The sequence below is a fragment of the Bufo gargarizans genome, chromosome 4 (genome assembly GCF_014858855.1).
Source record: "Bufo gargarizans isolate SCDJY-AF-19 chromosome 4, ASM1485885v1, whole genome shotgun sequence".
NCBI lineage: Eukaryota > Metazoa > Chordata > Amphibia > Anura > Bufonidae > Bufo > Bufo gargarizans.
Window position 1 is genome coordinate 531,327,342 of NC_058083.1, and position 22,539 is coordinate 531,349,880.

Here is a 22,539-nt window from a genome sequence, read left to right on the forward strand (position 1 = left end):
TGACGTCTTCACTACTGTGTAATCCTGTGTATGGGGAAACGTTGATAACTACATAGATTTTAAAGCTGCATTTACACGAGCCAATAATCGCCCAGATTATCGGGAATGGTCGTTCTAGACAATCTGCCCACGTAAATGTCCGGCGATCACCCGATGAAAGAGCAAAACGCTTGTTCGTCGTATGTTCCTGTCAGTCATGCAGACACCACCCAATCATAGTTTCAGGACAGCAGATCATGTGGTCTAAACAGCGATCTGCTCCTCAGAAACCATGATTCTGTATAAGGAGGAGGGATCGCAATAGTCTACATACAGTGAAGGAGATTGCTGCATTTACATGCAGCGGTCTCCTTCATTGACCGATCGGCCGACAATCTGCTGCAGAATCGTCCTGTCTAAATCCACCTTAAAGACGACCTGTCACCAGAAAATACCGTCGTGGCCAAAAGTTTTGAGAATGACACAAATATTAGTTTTCACAAAGTTTGCTGCTAAACTGCTTTTCGATCTTTGTTTCAGTTGTTTCTGTGATGTAGTGAAATATAATTACACGCACTTCATACGTTTCAAAGGCTTTTATCGACAATTAGATGACATTTATGCAAAGAGTCAGTATTTGCAGTGTTGGCCCTTCTTTTGTAGGACCTCTGCAATTCGACTGGGCATGCTCTCAATCAACTTCTGGGCCAATTCCTGATTAATAGCAACCCATTCTTTCATAATTACTTCTTGGAGTTTGTCAGAATTAGTGGGTTTTTGTTTGTCCACCCGACTCTTGAGGATTAACCACAAGTTCTCAATGGGATTAAGATCTGGAGAGTTTCCAGGCCATGGACCCAAAATGTCAACGTTTTGGTCCCCGAGCCACTTAGTTATCACTTTTGCCTTATGGCACGGTGCTCCATCGTGCTGGAAAATGCATTGTTCTTCACCAAACTGTTGTTGGATTGTTGAAAGAAGTTGCTGTTGGATGGTGTTTTGGTACCATTCTTTATTCATGGCTGTGTTTTTGGGCAAAGTTGTGAGTGAGCCCACTCCCTTGGATGAGAAGCAACCCCACATGAATGGTCTCAGGATGCTTTACTGTTGGCATGACACAGGACTGATGGTAGCGCTCACCTTTTCTTCTCCGGACAAGCCTTTTTCCTGATGCCCCAAACAATCGAAAAGAGGCTTCATCAGAGAATATGACTTTGCCCCAGTCCTCAGCAGTCCATTTACCATATTTTCTGCAGAAGATCAATCTGTCCCTGATGTTTTTTTGGGGAGAGAAGTGGCTTCTTTGCTGCCCTTCTTGACACCAGGCCATCTTCCAAAAGTCTTCGCCTCACTGTGCGTGCAGATGCGCTCACACAAGCAAGCTCTGCACTGGTGGCACTCCGATCCCGCAGCTGAATCCTCTTTAGCAGACGATCCTGTCGCTTGCTGGACTTTCTTGGACGCCCTGAAGCCTTCTTAACAAGAATTGAAAATTGAAGTTCTTGATGATCCTATAAATTGTTGATTGAGGTGCAATCTTAGTAGCCACAATATCCTTGCCTGTGAAGCCGTTTTTATGCAACGCAATGATGGCTGCGCGCGTTTCTTTGCAGGTCACCATGGTTAACAATGGAAGAACAATGATTTCAAGCATCACCCTCCTTTTAACAGGTCAAGTCTGCCATTTTAACCCAATCAGCTGACATAATGATCTCCAGCCTTGTGCTCGTCAACATTCTCACCTGAGTTAACAAGACGATTACTGATATGATCTCAGCAGGTCCCTTAATGACATCAATGAAATGCAGTGGAAAGTTTTTTTGGGGATTAAGTTAATCTTCATGGCAAAGAAGGACTATGCAATTCATCTGATCACTCTTCATAACATTCTGGAGTATATGCAAATTGCTATTATAAAAACTTAAACAGCAACTTTTCCAATTTCCAATATTTATGTAATTCTCAAAACTTTTGGCCACGACTGTATAATGCAATCTGACATCACCATGTTATAAAGCAGGAGGAGCAGAGCAGATTGATATATATTTTTGTGAGAAAAAAATCTGTAAAACCAGTAATTTGTACATTTATTTCTACAGCTCTGTGCATACCCATCAGTACAGGGGGGGGGGGGGGGGGTATCTGTGATTGATAGCATTGTGTATATAAGTGTTCATAAGAGATAGTTGTCAATCACTGGTCCCCCTCCCTCCTGTACCGATCGGTATTCACAGGAAGAGGAAAAAGCAAAAATATAAATGTATAAATTACAGATTTTACTGAATCTTTTCCCACAAAAATATATATCAATCTGCTCGACTTCTCCTGCTCTATAAGATGGTACTTTCAGATTGCATTTTATTTTTTGGTGACAGGTCCTCTTTAACCACTTCCCGACCGCTCATTGACTATAAACATCCTGGGCGGTCGGGTAGGTCTCTGAATGAATGTTTTGGAAGGTCCATTCAGAGATAGTAGCTGCACGCTAATCGGTGACATCAGGGCGCCCGCTGTCAGTGACATCAGGGCACCCCAGAGAGAAGACAGAGACCGCTGAATGAGCGCTGTGTATACAGTTGAGGAAGCAATGTGCCGCTTCCACAGACCTTGATCAGCCCTGCACTCAGGCTGTACAGTATAGTATACTGCTGTACAGCCTCTCTGGGGGATGTATTCCCCCTATAACCGGGGCTACTAGGTCAGCCCCAGTTACAGGAGAAATCAATAGTGGGAAAAAAATGTGAAGTTTAATGTCCCCCAGAGGTCTTGTATGACCCTATGGGGGACACAAAGTGTAAAAAAAAAATAAAAAAATTCACATGTCAGAAATGTAAAAAAAATGTAAAGAATAAAATAAAACAAAATAGACATATTTGGTATCACTGCGTCCGCAACGACCGGCTTTATAAAAATATCACATGATGTAGCCCATCAGGTGAACGCCATAAAAAAAAATGTAACATTATGCCAAAACGGATTTTTTTGTTACCTCACCTCCCAAAAAACATCATGTTAAATCGATCAAAAAGTCGTTAGTATCCTAAAATGGTAGCAATAAAAACATCACCTCATCCTGCAAAAAATGAGCTCCCACACAAGACCATAGCCAGAAAAATTAAAAAAATATGTCTCTAAGAAAATTGCAACACAAAAACTCTTTTTTTCTAAAAATACTTGTGTCAAACGTATAAAAAATTTATTAAAAATAGATATATTTGGTATTGCCACATCCATAACATCTGGCTCTGCAAAAATATCACATGATCAACCGCATCAAGTGAACGGCGTAAAAAACAGACAAATATAAATTATACCAAAACTGTCACCTCACAAAAATGTTTATATCAAAATCTATCAAAAATTTGTATGCACCCCAAAATGGTAACAATAAAAACGTCACCTTATCCCGCAAAAAAAAAAAAGCCCCTGCACAAAAATATAGCCAGAAAAATTAAAAAATTTGTCTCTAAGAACATGGCAACACAAAAACGGGATTTTATTTTTCTACACATGTTCATATTGGGTAAAACGTAAAAAATATTTGCTATCGTTACATCTGTAACGTCCGGATCTATAAAAATATCACATGATCTAACCAATCAAGTGAATGGTGTAAAAGAAAAAATATAGAAAAATTACACCAAACAGGTTTTTTTTGTGTTTTCACCTCCCAAAAAATGAGATAAAAAACAAACAGAAAGCCAAATGTACCCAAAAATAGTGCCGATAAAAACGACAGCTTGTCCCGCAAAAAATAAGCCCTCACGCAGCTCAGTCAACAAAAAAATAAAAGTCATCACTCTTAAAAACCATGTCAGAAAATTCCATGTTAAAAAATCCAGATGCCGTTCCTTCCCTTCTAAGCCCTGGCATATCCCCAAATAACAGTTTATGACCACAACTGGAGTTTTACTGCATTCAAAAAAATGGCTAGCAAATTGTGGTGGGATATTTTCCTGTTATCGAAAAAAGAATATGTAATTTCTCATTTTCATAGCCAAGTGTAATAAACTCTATGAAACGCCTGTAGGGTCAAGTGCTCACTTAACAATTCCTTGGGTGGTGTAGTTTACAAAATAGGGTCACTTTTTTTTTTTATTGTGGGCGTACATCAGGGTCTCTTCAAATGCAACATGGCGCAACTAAGACCATTCTAGCAAAATCTGCCAATCAAAAACCATATGGCGCTTCTTGCCTTCTGTGCCCTGTCGTGTGCCCAAACAGCGGTATACGACCACATATGGGGTGTTTCTGTGAACTAAAGATTTAGGGCAACAAATATGGAGGATTGTTTTGTTGTTAACCCTCGATATTGTTACAGGAAAAATGTATTAAAATAAAAATTTGCAAAAAAAAGGGCAATTTTGAAATTTCACATCTATTTTGTTTTAATTCCTGTGGAATACTTAACAGGTTAAAGCCAGTTTTGAATAGTTTGAGGGGTGCAGTTTATAAAATGGGGTAATTTATGGGTGGTTTTTATTTTGTGAGCTCCTCAAAGTGACTTCAGAACTGAACTGGTCCTTCTAAAATTCTAAACCTTCTAACCTCCTAAAAAACTAAAATTACATTACCAAAATGATGCCAACATAAAGTAGACATATGGTAAATGCTAATGAGAATTTTATAAGGTATCACTATCTGTCTTCAGAGCAGAGAAATTCAAATTTAGAAAACAGTGATTTTCTTCAAATTTTCGTTAACTTTTGGATTTTATTAAATAAACAAAGGTAAAACGTATTGACTCAAATTTACCATTAACAAAGTACAATGTGTCATGAGAAAACAGTCTCTGAATGGCTTGGATAAGTAAAAGGGTTCCAAAGTTATTACCACATAAAGTGACACATGTCAGATTTGAAAAATTAGGCCTGGTCAGGAAGGGGGTAAATGGCTGGTTTGGAAGTGGTTAAGAATCCTTCACCTTTCCAGTGATTTCCCTGAGTGATGTCATGTGAAACTCTCACCTCTCCGGTTATCAAGGAGATGATCTCCAGGGTCAGGTCTAATATCCTCGCAGCCATGTGGTCTCTGTCCTTGTACAGATCCTTGTGTCCTTCTAAATACTCCCACTCCTCCATGGAGAAATAGACAGCGACATCCTGACACCTTATAGGAACCTGACAACACAAGGACACAGTCATTACCAGACCCCTCCCTTGGTGTTATGGTATAATGTCCCAGCATTCCCAGCAGCGCTCACCTCTCCGCTCAGCAGCTCAGTGATCCTGGTGGTAAGTTCTAGGATCTTCTGCTCATGTATCAGGGAATGAGGTGGAGGCTCGGTGATGGGGCTCTGGGTCCTGCTCCATCCTCCTGACACACGGGGTGCCACACACTCACCAGATGACTTCTTCACTACTGTGTAATCCTGTGTATGGGGAGACGCCGATCACTACAGAGATTCTAAGAATCCTTCACCTTTCCAGTCATTTCCCTGGTTTATTACTAGAGATAAGAGTGATGTCATGTGAGACTCTTACCTCTCCAGTTATCAAGGAGATGATCTCCAGGGTGAGGTCTAATATCCTTGCAACCATGTGGTCTCCGTCCTTCTCCATCCTTGGTGGGTCATTGATGGAAAGGACCATTGTCTTTCAAAAGAAGAGAGTCCTGAACCTAAGAAACATGAGGGAAACCAGAAGGAATGAGTGCAGGTTAAGAGTGCACAGTCAGTGACTTGTAGGTCAGGGACGCATTGTGGATGGACAAGTCAAGCTCATGTCTGGAAGTGGTGCAGAAGAAAGATGAATCTGGCGCAGCACTATGGTGAGGGGAACACTAAGGCGGCCTGCACATGATGCGGGTGATCTCACAAAAGATCTGTATGAATTTCTGTGTGGATTAATGTGCCTTTTTGAACCATATCCGCAATTTCTACGGATTTGGAAATCTTCACTGCAGGTCAAGTTCCGCACTGAAACAATCTGCAGACTGTACATGAGATTTGTGTCTCCTCATACACTTTGTTGGCACTGCACGTATTCCGCAACGTGTGCAGGTGGCCTAAAGGGGTCACTCTTAGGGCTCATGCACACAAACGTATTTTTTACTGTGTCCATTCCCGGGAACATCACTCCTGTGAAACGGGCATTAATGGGGCATGCTACTGTGAAGGCATCACTAAGGGGAATAACTACTGTGGGTGTTAGGGCTCATGCACACAAACGTATTTTTTATACATGTCCGTTACGTTTTTTTACAGGTCCGTATGCGGAACCATTTAATTCAACAGGGCTTGAAAAAACGGAAATGGCTGCATGTGCATTCCGTGTCTGTATGTCAGACTGTATGTATTCTTATGGTATGTCTGTATGTTGTTACAATGCATCCGCAAAAAACTAAACGCGATGCCACACGGACGTCAAACTGTCATCAGTTGTTTTTTTTGCGGATGCATGTTTTGCGGCCCGCAAGACTTACAGCTGTGCGCATGACCGGCTCACAGGGGGCGGTCTACGTTCTCCGGTGCTAACCTGCCTATCTGTGCCTGATGCCACTCTGCCCGCCATGTAGATTCCCGTCTGGACTTGTTGCCAGTCTACATGCTACGTTCACCTCTGCATTGTAATGCTCTGAGCCAAGCCACAGTTCAACTACTCCAGCTCTGCTCCATAGCAGTGTGACCACAGGTCTGCTTCAATCCTTAGACTCTGCCCGTTTTGTTGCATTCATTCAAAAAGATTCCAAATCCATCTGCTGCGTTACCGTATGCTGAACCTGAACTGTTCCTTATCCTCTGCACCATCACTTTTCAATAAATTAGGGTCAAACCCTAACAGTGTGAGGCTCCAGGGGTGCATTCTACTGTGCGGGGGGCACCGAGGGGACTAGGCGAGATCGAGGGTTGGGTGGAGTTAGAGGCGTGGCTTAGTGTAAAAAAACTGGAGCTGATATTCTCCGTCCTTGGGCTTTTCAAAAGTATTGTCTCCGGAAAGGCTGGTAGTAACCAAACGAAAATGCAAAAATGGAAAATTGCAGGTTGCTGAAGGGGTTAATGTTTAGTAATACAATCAGCCCCATTACATGTCTATGGACACACAGGTATATAGATCCTTACACTATAGCGGTCTACACACCTGTATTATATAACCAGTGATGAGCGGCAGGGGGCAATATTCGAATTTGCTATATTTTGCAAATATTTGGGCGAATATTCATCATATATTCGAGAATTTGCGATTATTTTCTTAATGGCGAAGATTGCCAATGTAATATGCGCAGATTGCGTGCACAATACAGGCGTGGGTCACTGTTGCTACATTTTTCAAGCTGCTACAAGTGTCCCGAGACTGGAGAAAATCGTTGGCACGGCAGAACATTACAATAGCTTTTCATGCAGAGAGAATGCTCCAATATAGGGTTGTTGCAGGTATCAAAATATCGATACCCAATCAATACTTTTGTCCCGGTATCGATATGATACTGGGATTTGACATTTATTGATACTAGGGTGCGCTACTGCGCTGCCTAGCATCAGAGAACATGGGTATGCTGCTGTCAGCGCGCTCATGTTCCCTCAGCAGCACAGGGGAGGAGTCACTCTCTCCCTCCCCCCTGTGCCGCCACTGCTGCCAATAAGAAGGGAGAGGGGCGGAGGAGGGGCGGGCGCACTGTGCCACCAATGATAGTAGAGGATCTTTCATGGTTCCAAACATTGTAAACTAACTATCAGGATATGTAGAGCAGCACCCAGGGACCTCACTGCACTTACTATTATCCCTGGGCGCCGCTCCGTTCGCCCGCTGTGGACCCTGGTATATTCTCCCACTCTGTATGCTAATTGCTAGCATCGGAGTAATGGGGAGGAGACTGCTCTTTTTCTCAATGGGCGTTCCTTCTCCCTGGCTGTAGCACTGTCCAATCAAAGCGCAGAGCGTCACAGCCAGGGACAAGGTGAGTATTTTTTTCTCCCTGGCCGTGACGCTCTGTTCTTTGATTGGACAGCGCTACAGCCAGGGAGAAGGAACGCCCAGGGAGAAAAACGTCACTCTCCTCCCCATTGCTCCAATGTAAGATTCCAGGTTCTAGCCCCTAAGGGGGGAAATAGTTATTAAATAAAAAAGTATAAATCACCCCCTTTCGCAATTTTACATAGAAAATATATAAACAATAAATAAACATATCACATATTGCCACGTCTGAAAAGTCCAAACTAATAAAATATTTTTAAAAAATCTCCTATGCGGTGAACACCGGAACAGAAAAAATAAATAAAAATGTGCGATTCGCCATTTTTTTAAATGCGGAATGCACGTGGCTTTTTTGGTGTGCTATCGAGTATCGCAATGCTTTTTTATGGTATCGAAACTGAATCTTAATTTTGGTATCGCAACAATCCTACTCCAATATATTAGCGATTGCGCAAATCGGCAATTAATGATGCGCATATTTTTGCGCAATACGTGCAACTTCACAGTAGTTATTCTATTCCAAATCAAAACATGAAGAAAAATATATCAAATTCGTGTTGTTCCTCTAAATTTTTTTTAAGAAAAGTGAATATTAGACTGTTCAATAAAATAGCAGTGTTTGTATTCTTCTTTACAAACTCAAACATTCACTATATAACTGAAAAATGTTTGAGGATTTTGCTTTCCTTTGAATCACTTCACTAATATTTAGTTGTATAACCGCTGTCTCTGAGAACTGCTGGACGTCTGTGTTGCTCGGAGTCACCACCTTCTGGCCCCTGTGACCAGGTTCTCCAGCCCAGGATGATTGGACTACATTCCACAGTTCTTCTCTATTTCTTGGTTTTGCCGGCACTTTTGATGTCGCCCCACAAGTTTTCTATTGGATTAAGATCCGGGGATTGGGCTGGCCACTCCATAACGTCAATCTTGTTGGTCTGGAACCAAGATGTTGCACGTTTACTGGTGTGTTTGGGGTCGTTGTCTTGTTGGAACACCTATTTCAAGGGCATTTCCTCTTCACTATAAGGCAGCATGACCTCTTCAAGTATTCTGATGTATTCAAACTGATCCATGATCCCTGGTATGCGATAAATAGGCCCAACACCGTAGTATGAGAAACATCCCCATATCATGATCCTTGCCCACCATGCTTCACTGTCTTCACAGTGTACTGTGGCTTGAATTCAGTTTTTGGGGGTCATCTGACAAACTGTCTCCAGCCACTAGACCCAAAAAGAACAATCTTACTTTCATCAGTCCACATAATGTTGCGCCATTTCTCTTTAGACCAGTCAATGTGCGCTTTGGCAAATTGTAACCTCTTCAGCACATGTCTTTTTTCAACAGTGGAACTTTGCGGGGGCTTCCTGCAGATAGCTTGGCTTCACACAGGCGTCTTCTAAATATAACAATACTCAGAGGTAATGTTTAGACCTTCTTTGATCTTCCTGGAGCTGATTGTTGGCTGAGTCCTTGCCATTTTGTCTATTCTTCTATCCATTCGAATGGTAGTTTTTCGCTTTCTTCCTCGTCTTTCAGGTTTTGGTTGCCATTTTAAAGCATTTGCGATCATTTTAGCTGAGCAGCCTATCATTTTATGCACTTCTTTATATGTTTTCCCCTCTCCAATCAACTTTTAAATCAAGGTACGCTGTTCTTCTGAACAATGTCTGGAACGACCCAGGGTCACCTACAATCAAGCCAGCAAGCAAACACAAATAAAGAAAACAAACTTATCTGAGGAATCAGGAGAAGGAGCATCCAGCAGTGAACAACTCATCCAGGAAGAAGTATAAACCATAAAGTGAGGCAGTATGGGAGGGAATATAAAGGGAGACAATCAGTGCAAATAGATGACAGCTGGGAGAAGGAAAGGAGATGACAAAGTGAAACGAAAACAAAGAACTTCATGCAAGAGGTAGCGAAGAACGTCTAACAGATCTTCTCACAGAGCTGGCGGTGACGGTACCCCTCCCTCTACGGGCGGACTCCGGGCACTTAGAGCCCACCTTCTCAGGATGAGACCTATGGAAAGCCCTGATGAGACAAGTGGCCTTACTCCAGGAAGTTGTATAAACCGCACACTAATGCATTATGGGGAGGAATTTAAAGGGATGCAATCAGTCCAACTACAAGACAGCTGAGAGAGGCTAACAAGATGAGGAACTGAAAACCAAAACAAAGAAAGCTCAAGGAGGAGGTTCTGAAAGGCATCTGTCAGAGCTTCTCAGATGTCTGGTTGTGACAGTACCCCTCCCTCTACGAGTGGACTCCGGACACTCAGAGCCCACCTTCTCAGGATGGGACCTATGGAAAGCCCTGATGAGACGAGTGGCCTTAATGTCCGTCACTGGGACCCACATCCTCTCCTCAGGACCATAACCCTCCCAATGAACGAGGTACTGGAGAGAACCGCGGATAATGCGAGAATCCACAATCCTAGAGACCTGAAATTCAAGATTACCATCAACAACAATCTCATATCCACCACACACTTATATCTCTCACTCATCCTCTTCAGATTACCCTGAATCTTTTTGCCAAATAAATGACAAAGACAAGGAAAATCTCTCCTCATCAGGTAAACCAGTAGACCCCTCTCCAGAGAATGTCCCAAACTGCGGATGAAACCCATATGCACCAAAAACTGGTGACTCATCAGAGGACTCCTGGCGACGGTTATTTAAAGCAAACTCAGCAAGGGACAAAAAAAGAACACCAATCCTCCTGATTCTCCGCCACAAAACAGCGCATATATGTCTCCAGATTCTGATTGACGCGTTCGGTCTGACCATTCGACTGCGGGTGAAAAGCAGAAGAGAGCGATAATCGAACCCCCAAGCGAGAACAGAAGGCCTTCCAGAATCTGGAAACAAATTGCGTGCCCCTATCAGAAACGATGTTTGAAGGAATGCCATGCTATTTAACAATGTGATCAACAATTGCTTGCGCCAGCGTCTTAGCATTGGGTAACCCAGGAAAGGGAATGAAATGCGCCATTTTGCTAAAACGGTCCACTACTACCAGAATCACAGTCTTCCCTGAGGAACGAGGCAGGTCCGTAATGAAGTCCATGGCAGATGCGTCCAAGGGCGGGAAGGAATGGGTAACGGGAGGAGAGAACCCGATGGCCGTGAATGAGGGACCTTGGCACGAGCGCACGTTTCACAGGCTGCCACAAACCCCTCAACCGTCTTATGAAGAGCCGGCCACCAGAATCTCCGAGCAATGAGATCCACTCTGCTCCCCGGGTGCCCAGCAAGGACAGTATCGTGGTGCTCCTTAAAAACCTTGTGTCGTAAAGCGAGAGGCACAAAAAACCTCCCAGAGGGGCAAAGATCATGAGCCTCTGCCTGGGCTGCCTGAACCTCTGCCTCTAAATCAGGATAAAGAGCAGAGACGACCACCCCTTCAGCCAAAATGGGACCCGGGTCTCCAAAGTTCCCCCCTCCCGGAAAACAACCTGACAGGGCATCCGCCTTCACATTTTTAACCCCAGGGCGGAACGTAACAACAAAATTAAATCTAGAAAAGAACAAAGACCATCTGGCCTGTCTCAGGTTCAGACGCTTGGCCGATTCCAAGTACGCAAGATTCTTATGGTCTGTAAACACGGTAATAGGGTGTCTGGCTACCTCTAACCAATGGTGCCATTCCTCAAAAGCTAATTTGATGGCCAACAACTCCCTATCTCCCACATCGTAATTTCTCTCTGCAGAGGAGAGTTTCCTTGAGAAAAAGGCACACGGTCGCCATTTGGCAGGAGAGGGACCCTGAGATAAGACCGCACCCACACCCACCTCAGAAGCGTCCACCTCAATAATAAAAAGGTAGAGAGACATCAGGTTGTACCAAAATGGGAGCGGAAGCAAAACTCTCTTTGATACTAGAAAAGGCTTTAGGCACATCTACCGACCACGAAGAAAAATGTACCCCCTTCCCTGACCCTGACTAGATTGTAAGCCCCTCTTAAATCCAACTTAGAAAAAACCTTAGCCCCAACGATCTGGTTAAACAGGTCCGGGATCAGAGGAAGCAGATATGGGTCACGAATTGTGATACGGTTCAGCTCCCTGAAATCCAGAAAGAACCATCTTTTTTCTTAACAAAAAAAAAAAACAGCGGCAACAGGTGACTTCGAGGGTCGGATGTGTCCCTTTCTTAGGCTCTCAGAGATATAAGTACGTATAGCGACTCTTTCAGGTTGGGAGAGATTGTATAAACGTGATTTTGGCAGTTTGGCGCCTGGGATGAGATTAATAGGGCAGTCGTACTCCCGGTGAGGGGGCAACTCCTGGACACCACTCTAGGAAAACACATCCGAAAATTCAGAGAGAAAAGATGGCACAGTCTTGGTAGAAACCTCTGAAACAGATGTCGTGAGGCAATTCTCTCTGCAAAACTCACTCCAACCATTTATTTGCCTCGCTTGCCAATCAATGGTGGGGTTATGTTTAGTGAGCCAGGGTAGCCCCAACACAAGAGGAGTAGGCAACCCGCTAAGGACGAAACATGACATATCCTCAACATGAGCGTCACCCACAGTCAAACGGATATTGTGAACTATGCCCTTTAACGATCTTTGAGAAAGTGGAGCGGAATTGATAGCAAAAACAGGTATATCCTTTTCCAAAGTGCACACCTGGAAACCATGCGTTATTGCAAATTGATTATCAATGAGATTGACAGCTGCTCCACTATCTACAAAAATCTCACAAACAATGTTCTTGCTGTCTAGCGCCACCCTGGCAGGTAGAAGAAAACGGGAACTACAAGTAAATGGCAAACCTTCAATTTCCGCATCAACCTTGCCAATAGTAGCAAATAGAAAAGTTTTTATAGGGGTTTTTTCTTTTTGTTTTATTACCCCCAGAAAACTCCATGAATCTCCTAGAGGGGCAACAGCCAAATGATTTATACCCCCACAACAGAAACAAACCCTCTTCTGAGAGCTGAATCCTCTACTATCAGAGGCAAGCAAACCCAGCTGCATGGCCTCCTCCTCAGAGGGGATTGAGAGAGACTGAGACCCCTGCGCACTGAACGAGACAGCCCCACTGTCCTTGGACTGAATATGACAGGAAGGAGTGATCTCTCCTCTCTCTCTAAGACGCCTGTCAATACGAACAGCTAGAGACATAGCAGATTCTAACGAGGCTGGTCTCTCATGAAAAGCAAATGCATCTTTCAATCTTTCCAAAAGACCATGGCAAAATTGACTTCGGAGTGCAGCATCATTCCAACCAGTATCAGCTGCCCATCTCCGAAATTCTGAACAATATATCTCTGCGGACTGTTTACTCTGGCATAAAAGACGTAGTTTAGATTCAGCCAGAACAATATGATCCGGGTCATCATATATCTGCCCCAGCGCTACAAAAAAATTCATCCACCGATCGGAGGTTCCCCTGCCGACCGGCAGCGAAAATGGCGTTTGCAAGCCTCTCTAAAGCGAACAAAATTCTAACTACCCCCGGAGAACGTATCCGGAAGCGAGATCTTAGGCTCAGAACAAACTCCATGAACGCAAGCAGAACCGGTCACCTGAAACTGAGACACACAGTTATAATGTCACGGATGGTGTTGCAGAAAGCTGGAACTTATAAATAAACATCCGACTGGCATATGGGTGAGCCCTATAAAACCCCTAGAGCTCTCCCTGACTGCTATGCCCATGCAAAGATCTTTATGGTAGACGATTGCATGTCCACGTACCTTATACTATCTGACACCCGAAAACCATATAATAGTGAGGGGACACGACCCCCGGCTCCCTGCACTTAACACGGATGGAGCCAGGGTCACCTACAATCAAGCCAGCAAGTAAACACAAATAAAGAAAACAGACTTATCTGAGGAATCAGGAGAAGGAGCATCCAGCAGTGAACAACTCATCAAGGAAGAAGTATGAACCGCAAAGTGAGGCAGTATGGGAGGGAATATAAAGGGAGACAATCAGTGCAAATAGATGACAGCTGGGAGAAGGAAAGGAGATGACAAAGTGAAACCAAAACAAAGAACTTCATGCAAGAGGTAGAGAAGAACTTCTGCCAGACCTTCTCACAGAACTGGCGGTGACAGAAGAAGGGAAATTACTGATGGAAAAAAAAAAAAAATTAATATTAGAGAATACGAATATATATCACTATATTTTAATTCTTTGCAGTGGCGATATTCGCAATTAAAATTTGCGATTCGTATATTCGCGCCCAACACTATATATAACTACAGATGCACAGATAACTAGCGTCACCAGCGCTGTAAATAGTCATCTATGGGGAAACAACATGGGGGTTCTGATTAACCCCATAAAGGGAACCTGTTATCAACTTTATGCTGATCTGACTGAGGGCAGCATAAAATACAGACAGAAATGCTGATTTCATGAGCTAAAAGTAAGTGGTTGCTGAGAACCAGCATCGTAATCATTGCAGACGGGGCCTGGAAAAGAGTCAGATCTACCTGAGAAGAGTCCTGGTTATTCCTAATCTCCCGCATGCTCACCCACCTGCTGATGATTGGCAGTTCTCTCTTAGAGAGAAAGGGAGAAAACTAGGTAGAAGCCGTCAGTCATCAGCAGGAGAGCAGGAATTTATAAATAACCAGGACTCTTCTCAGGTGGCCGGGACTCTTTTCTAGGCCCAGTCTGCAATGATTGTGAGGTTGGTTTTCAGCAACCACTAAGGCTACTTTAACACTAGTGTTCGGAGCGGATCCGTCTGGTGTCTGCACAGACGGATCCGCTCCTATAATGCAGACGATGGGATCCGTTCAGAACGGATCCGTCTGCATTATATTTCAGAAAAAATTCTAAGTGTGAAAGTTAGTCAGACGGATCCGTCCAGACTTTACATTGAAAGTCAATGGGGGACGGATCCGTTTGAAATTGAGCCATATTGTGTCAACTTCAAACAGATCCTTCCCCATTGACTTACATTGTAAGTCTGCACGGATCCGTTTGCCTCCGCACGGCCAGGCAGACATCCGAACGCTGCAAGCGGTGTTCAGGTGTCCGCCTGCTGAGCAGAGGCCAAACGCTGCCAGACTGATGCATTCTGAGCGGATCCGCGTCCACTCAGAATGCATTAGGGCTGGACGGATGCGTTCGGGCCGCTTGTGAGAGCCTTCAAACGGAACTCACAAGCGGAGCCCCGAACGCTAGTGTGAAAGTAGCCTTACTTTTAAATGACAGACGCTGAAATCAACTTACTTAGTACGGGCAGCATAAGGTTGATGACAGGTTTCCTTTACATTACTCTGTGGAATACAATGATTGCAGCAACACCATGTTTATATCAGGGTTTAATAATTGTTCTTTACAGGTAAGACACTTTCTGGAAAAACATTTGTTTGTTTTTGTGTCGCTTTGTACTGAGAACGACAACTTACCTATTCTTCCATGAATAGAGCAGTGGGGGAGGGGGAGTTATGGGGGAGAGTTGATGGTATCATGGGTACCTATCTGGGGTACACACAACACTATCATTTTTTTTATGCAATTTTTTTAAAGGGATAATGACCAAAAAACAGCAATCCTGGCATTATGTCATTGGAAGACGGTTCCAAGCAGAGCACCTTCCGTTTCTCTCCATCATTAATAGACCTCGCTGTTGTCAGCCATGTTTCCATTACGTTTCCTGGAATATAAATAACTGAAACCTGATGAAACCGACACAAACCGAGCGCAACTGACGCTCCGAACAACTCATCCAGACCAATGGGGATGAAAACGCATCATTTCTTTTCCATGTAATTCCAGAGGAGCCTGTATGGCCCATAAGTCTCCTCACGCAGATTAAGGCGCTCTCTCCCCTAGAAGAGATAGTGCCCTCCAAATCCTGACTTGGGCCTTTCACCCAGTTAACCACGTCAGCTCCCCTAGCTTAAACACCCTTAATGACCAGACCACTTTTTACACTTCGGCACTACACTACTTTCACCGTTTATTGCTCGGTCATACAAATTACCACCCAAATGAATTTTACCTCCTTTTATTCTCACTAATAGAGCTTTCATTTGGTGGTATTTCATTGCTGCTGACATTTTTACTTTTTTTGTTATTAATCGAAATTTCACGAAATTTTTGCAAATAAATGACATTTTTCACTTTCAGTTGTACAATTTTTTTAAAAAAACGACATCTATATATAATTTTTTCTCTAAATTTATTGTTCTACATGTCTTTGATAAAAAAATTGTTTGGGTAAAAGTTATAGCGTTTACATACTATGGTAAAAAAATTTGAATTTCCGCTTTTTGAAGCAGCTCTGACTTTCTGAGCACCTGTCATGTTTCCTGAGGTTCTACTATGCCCAGACAGTAGAAAAACCCTTACAAATTACCCCATTTCAGAAGGTAGACACCCTAAGGTATTCGCTTATGGGCATAGTGAGTTCATAGAACTTTTTATTTTTTGTCACAAGTTAGGCTAGTTTCACACTAGCGTTCGTTGGTCCGCTCGTGAGCTCCGCTTGAAGGGGCTCACGAGCGGACCCGAACGCCTCCGTCCAGCCCTGATGCAGTCTGAATGGAGCGGGTCCGCTCAGACTGCATCAGTCTGGCGGCGTTCAGCCTCCGCTCCGCTCGCCTCCGCACGGACAGGCGGACAGCTGAACGCTGCTTGCAGCGTTCAGCTGTCCGCCTGGCCGTGCGGAGGCGTGCGGATCCGTCCAGACTTACAATGTAAGTCAATGGGAACGGATCCGCTTGAAGAGGTCACCATATGGCTCAATCTTCAAGCGGATCCGTCCCCCATTGACTTTACATTGAAAGTCTGAACGGATCCGCTCAGGCATCTTGCGCACTTAGAAAATTTTCTAAGTTATTAATGCAGACGGATCCGTACTGAACGGAGCCTCCGTCTGCATTAATATGATCGGATCCGTTCAGAACGGATCCGATCAAGCGCTAGTGTGAAAGTAGCCTTAGCGGCAAATGATGATTTTTTAAATTAATTTTTTCCTTACAAAGTCTCATACTCCACTAACGTGTGACAAAAAATTAAAACTTCCATGAACTCACTATGCCCATCAAGAAATACCTTGGGGTGTCTTCTTTCCAAAATGGGGTCACTTGTGGGGTAGTTATACTGCCCTGGCATTTTAGGGGCCCTAATGTGTGAGAAGTAGTTTGAAATCAAAATGTGTAAAAAATGGCCTGTGAAATCCGAAAGGTGCACTTTGGATTGTGGGCCCCTTTGCCCACCTAGGCTGCAAAAAAGTGTCACACATCTGGTATCGCCGTACTCAGGAGAAGTTGGGGAATGTGTTTTGGGGTGTCATTTTACATATACCCATGCTGGGTGAGAGAAATATCTCGGCAAAAGACAACTTTTCCAATTTTTTTATACAAAGTTAGCATTTGACCAAGATATTTATCTCACCCAGCATGGGTATATGTCATTGATCACCCCCCTGTAAAGCTCTATTCAGACGTCCATATGAGTTTTGCGGATCCGATCCATGGATGCGTGGATCCGTAAAAAACACATACGGACATCTTAATGGAGCCTAACAGGGGGGTGATCAATGACAGGGGGGTGATCAATGACAGGGGGTGATCAGGTAGTCTATATGGGGTGATCAGGGGTTAATAAGTGACAGGGGGGGTGTAGTGTAGTGTAGTGGTGTTTGGTGCTACTTTACTGAGCTGCCTGTGTCCTCTGGTGGTCGATCCAAGCAAAAGAGACCACCAGAGGACCAGGTAGCAGGTATATTAGACGCTGTTATCAAAACAGCGTCTAATATACCTGTTAGGGGTTAAAAAAAAAAATCGCATCTACAGCCTGCCAGCGAGCGATCGCCGCTGGCAGGCTGGAGATCCACTCTCTTACCTTCCGATCCTGCGAACGCGCGCGCGCCTGTGTGTGCGCGTTCACAGTAAGTCTCGCGGGATGACGCGTATATGCGTGACTGTGCCTGGGACAGCCGCCTCCGGACCGCGATCCTGCGTTAGGCGGTCCGGAGGCGGTTAAAGGGGTTGTCCGGGATCAAACACATTTTTTTAAACATGCAATATCACCTTGTCTTGTTTTCAATATTCCCAGCACTTCTCCGGTGCTGCTACCTTCCCCCACGGAATGTTTACATTTCTGAAACAGGGTTACGTCATCTCCGGCTGCGCAGCGCAGCATCGCCGCTGCCAGGCTACATGTCACAGCACTCCACTCCTCCGTGTACCCCTCCCCCTCGTTGCTATTCCGCCTCCTGCCACTCATATGTAATGTAGATGGGAGGCGTGGACTATGCTAAATAGCACAGTTCTCTGCCTCCTTCTTCAGAGGATAATGCTCCCGAATGCCCGGTGATGTCACCGGCCCAGAGGGGCGTTACCTAGCGCTGCCAGTTACCGCTTACTTACCTCCCTCCCTGCGCTCTGCAGAACGCCCTTGTGTGCCTGTGACGTCACTGGGCTCCTTGCGAAGCCGAGGAAGAGGCTTCACTCTCCACAAAGGAGCCCGGTTTGTCACTCACATTTAGAAAATCTTCGCAATTTGGATGAATCGGGGATCACATTAGAAAAATAAAGGTAACACTCAGATATTTATACACTTAAGGTGACTTTGGGGCTATTAAACAAATGTCATCAATCCCGGACAACCCCTTTAAGCCAGTACTCTCTGCTCTGCACTGGCTACAACGAAAGACCTGTCTGCAGATGAGATGCTGGCTTATTTAATATCCGAGTCATGTCTCAAGGCTTATTTAAAGGGTTGAACATTGACTTATAGGAGAGCTGCCTTACATCTGGTGGCATTAGAGGCAGAGCTTGTTAAGAGGCCATTTGCTTCCATTTCTTCTCTGACAGAACAGGTGTGCACCTAGCCTTTTCTGCTGCCTGAGGCAAAAAATTAAATGGCGCTCCCCCCCCCCCCCCCCCCCCCGCCCATGCCAATTTCTTAACCTAACCCCTTCACTACAAGGAAAGCGCTCATTGACCATGGCCTTTCCGCTGTCCCCCTCTTGCCCCTACCTGAGGTGATCACCTCACCTGGCCTCTATGGTGGTGCGCCCCTGTACATTATACTTTGGGTTGTTGCAGTCACATTGATATTATTTTGTATTTTTTCTTTTTTAAATGGAAACAGTGAACGCTCTCCTATCACAGACAACACTGATTGCCCTTGTGTGTAAAACCATCCGTTTTCTCAGCTCCTGACACAATCCGTATCGCTCGTGTGAAATAAGCCGAATACAGACGGACTCCTGCTGATCTCACAAGAGCATCGACAGCAGCCACCAGATCCACCAATATGTCCATCATCAGCGCAGGTCAGGAAGGAGATAAAGAGAAGCCCTGTCCCCGTCCTGTCAGTCGCCTCTTTCCTCTAATAGCTGGAGTTCTGCTCCGGGGCCAGTGATGGATCCGGGGTTTGTCCTGCTGCTCGCACAGCTGCAGGTTTGTTACTATCACATGTGTGTGCAATTAGTTACCCCCAACTATGCAAACCCCAATCCCTGCGGCCATCACTGAACCCCCAATATCACCAGCATTAAAGGGCTATTCCCGTCACATAACGTGAGGTTCTATCGCTAGGACTGGTCATCCGTGTGCGGTAGGTGGGGGCTCGTCTCTATCAGGACCCCACTAATCCTGAGAATGAAGGGGCTGCAGAGCTGCTTTACTGCTGAGTCTCCTCCACAGTCCCTGCTCATTAGAGCTCCGGCCTCCGCTGTGCAGGGACAGTGAGGAGAGGACACAGCGCTGCAGCCCCTTCATCTAGAAGAGGTTGTCCCCACCGATCACACACTGACTCCATATCCTAGTGATATCACAGAACATTGTGTGATGGAAGACCCCTCTAATCCAGGAGAACAGCCCCTCTTACAGGGGTCGGGGGTCTTCTAATATTCCAGGGGGAGAGCAGACATGTCTGAGGAGAACTCCCCTCCTGTGAGCAGAGACTCTCTATGGCCGGTGCTGCCCCCTGCTGGCTGGACCTGCTATATATCACCTATAGAACCGCTCCATTCTAATAAACCCAGAACCAAGACCAATAACTGACCTGCAGATCTCACCTCCTGGGGCTGCAGGACCTGCGATGACGTCACACTGGTCACATGACAGGAAGTGCTGCACAGTGAAACACCTCCACTACTTTACTCCTCCCCTCATGTGACTGATCACATGACCATGACATCATCAAAGGTCCTGTAATGACTAGGATTCAACATCTATATATGTTTGTGTAGCCTCCTCCAACATACAGAAGAGACTAGAATGCTCCCCATGGTTCCCCCTCTCACACACAGACCGCTCCCCATGGTTCCTCCGCTCTCACACAGACCGCTCCCCATAGTTCCCCCTCTCTCACACAGACCGCTCCCCATGGTTCCCCCTCTCTCACACAGACCGCTCCCCATGGTTCCCCCTCTCTCTCACACAGACCGCTCCCATGGTTCCCCCTCTCTCACACAGACCGCTCCCCATGGTTCCCTCTCTCTCACACAGACCGCTCCCCATGGTTCCTCCTCTCTCACACAGACCGCTCCCCATGGTTCCCCCTCTCTCACACAGACCGCTCCCCATGGTTCCCCCTCTCTCACACAGACCGCTCCCCATGGTTCCCCCTCTCTCACACAGACCGCTCCCCATGGTTCCTCCTATCTCATACTGACCTGTACCCATGATTCCCCCTCTCTCACACAGACCGCTCCCCATGGTTCCCCCTCTCTCACACAGCCCTCTCCCCATGGTTCCCCTCCCTCTCTCACACAGACCGCTCCCCATGGTTCCCCTCTCTCACACAGACAGCTCCCAATGGTTCCCCCTCTCTCACACAGACCGCTCCCCATGGTTCCCCTCTCTCACACAGACAGGTCCCCATAGTTCCCCCTCTCTCACACAGACCGCTCCCCATGGTTTCCCTCTCTCTCACACAGACCGCTCCCCATGGTTCCCCCTCTCTCACACAGACCGCTCTCCATGGTTCCCCCTCTCTCACACAGACCGCTCCCCATGGTTCCCCCTCTCTCACACAGACCGCTCCCCATGGTTTCCCTCTCTCTCACACAGACCGCTCCCCATGGTTCCCCCCCTCTCTCACACAGACCGCTCCCCATGGTTCCCCCTCTCTCACACAGACCGCTCTCCATGGTTCCCCCTCTCTCACACAGACCGCTCCCCATGGTTCCCCCTCTCTCACACAGACCGCTCCCCATGGTTCCCCCTCTCTCACACAGACCGCTCCCCATGGTTCCTCCTCTCTCACACAGACCGCTCCCCATGGTTCCCCTCCCTCTCTCACACAGACTGCTCCCCATGGTTCCCCTCCCTCTCTCACACAGACTGCTCCCCATGGTTCCCCTCCCTCTCTCACACAGCCCTCTCCCCAAGGTTCCACCTCTCGCTGTCACACTAGTAACAGGTGGTAGAAGATCTGAAAGACTGGCTGCACATCAGTGATCGGACAGCTTCTTTTGGTTTCACTTTGTCTATGTGTTGCTGGGATGTCCACACCTCCTTTTCAGGTGTAGATCATGTGACCATTACTACTCCCTTCTTAGTCTGGCTTTACCCTTTACTCCTTGCAGTTGATAGCTCATTCTGGTTGTGGATCGTTTGGTGTCTCGATCTCGGCTGAGTTCCTGCTTTCATATCATATATGATGATCCTGATGAAGGGGTCTGTATGTTTACACCCCGAAACGCGTTGAGCCAGATTTACCAATAAAGAACTTGATTAGAAGCCCCTGTGGACGCGGCTGCCTTCAATTTCTACTAATCTACAAGCGATACAGGCAAGGGAGGTTTTGGGGTTCCCTGGCGTCTTGAGCTTATCCAGGAAACCACCCCCCTGTGAAGTGAGTAAAGCTCATATATTTAACCCCTTTAGGACACAGCCTTATTTCACCTTAAGGACCAGGCCATTTTTTGCAAATCTGACCAGTGTCACTTTAAGTAGTGATAACTTTAAAACGCTTTGACTTATCCAGGCCATTCTGAGATTGTTTTTTGTCACATATTCTACTTCATGACACTGGTAAAATTAAGTAAAAAAAATCATTTTTATTTATAAAAAAATACAAAAATTAGCAAAAATTTTTTAAAAATTGCAAATTTCCAAGTTTCAATTTCTCTACTTCTATAATACATAGTAATGGGGCGGAGCCTAGCTGCAGAGCCGGATGCACGCACGAGTGTGAGCTCTGCAGAGGATCGTGGTTGAGCAGGCCTAATTAACTCCTTTTTAAAGCACCAACATGGGCAAAATTACGAGAGACAAGGCGAAGGAGACCCCTGGAACCGGCAAAGCCCTGCCAGGACAAGGAGATCTGGACCGCTTTGTGAGAAAAGCGGCCCCTCAGAGCGCAAAGCGCAGTGACAAAATGGCGCCGAGAGCTGAGACGCCGGAGGCCTCCGATTCAGAGGACGGAGCGGGCAGTGAAGCGGCAGCGCCTGGGGTTCATGAGGACCTACCTGTTTCTAGGAACTTTATGAGGCAGCTATTGTCAGAAGCATTGGACCCCCTAGTCACGGAACTTAAAGAGTTCAAACGCGATCTTAAGCAGCAGAGTGACAGGGTGGAGGTGCTGGAGACTGCACAAGCGGCTATTGTAGAGTTTAACACGGCGGTCTCACATAATATGGACCATGCACAAGCCCATCTGAATTCTATATACAGCCAGATCGAGGACCAGGATAAT

General features: G+C 45.6%; 1 protein-coding gene across 3 annotated transcripts in view; it reads right to left on the reverse strand.

Annotated features, from left to right (window-relative positions):
* The window catches only part of LOC122934756 (zinc finger protein OZF-like), a 225,322-nt gene extending 205,370 nt beyond the window's left edge, over window positions 1-19,952 (reverse strand). For 2 of the 3 annotated variants that reach the window (XM_044290442.1, XM_044290441.1), the window contains exons 1-4: window positions 19,900-19,952; window positions 5,463-5,598; window positions 5,183-5,350; window positions 4,947-5,099 (exon numbers count right to left, since the gene is read on the reverse strand). In XM_044290442.1, the coding sequence (XP_044146377.1) occupies window positions 4,947-5,099; window positions 5,183-5,350; window positions 5,463-5,570 (429 nt within the window). In that variant the 5' untranslated portion in view covers window positions 5,571-5,598; window positions 19,900-19,952. The remainder of the gene's footprint in view (window positions 1-4,946; window positions 5,100-5,182; window positions 5,351-5,462; window positions 5,599-19,899) is intronic. The other variant, XM_044290444.1, reaches the window with a different exon arrangement.
* Window positions 19,953-22,539: the final 2,587 nt, after the last annotated feature.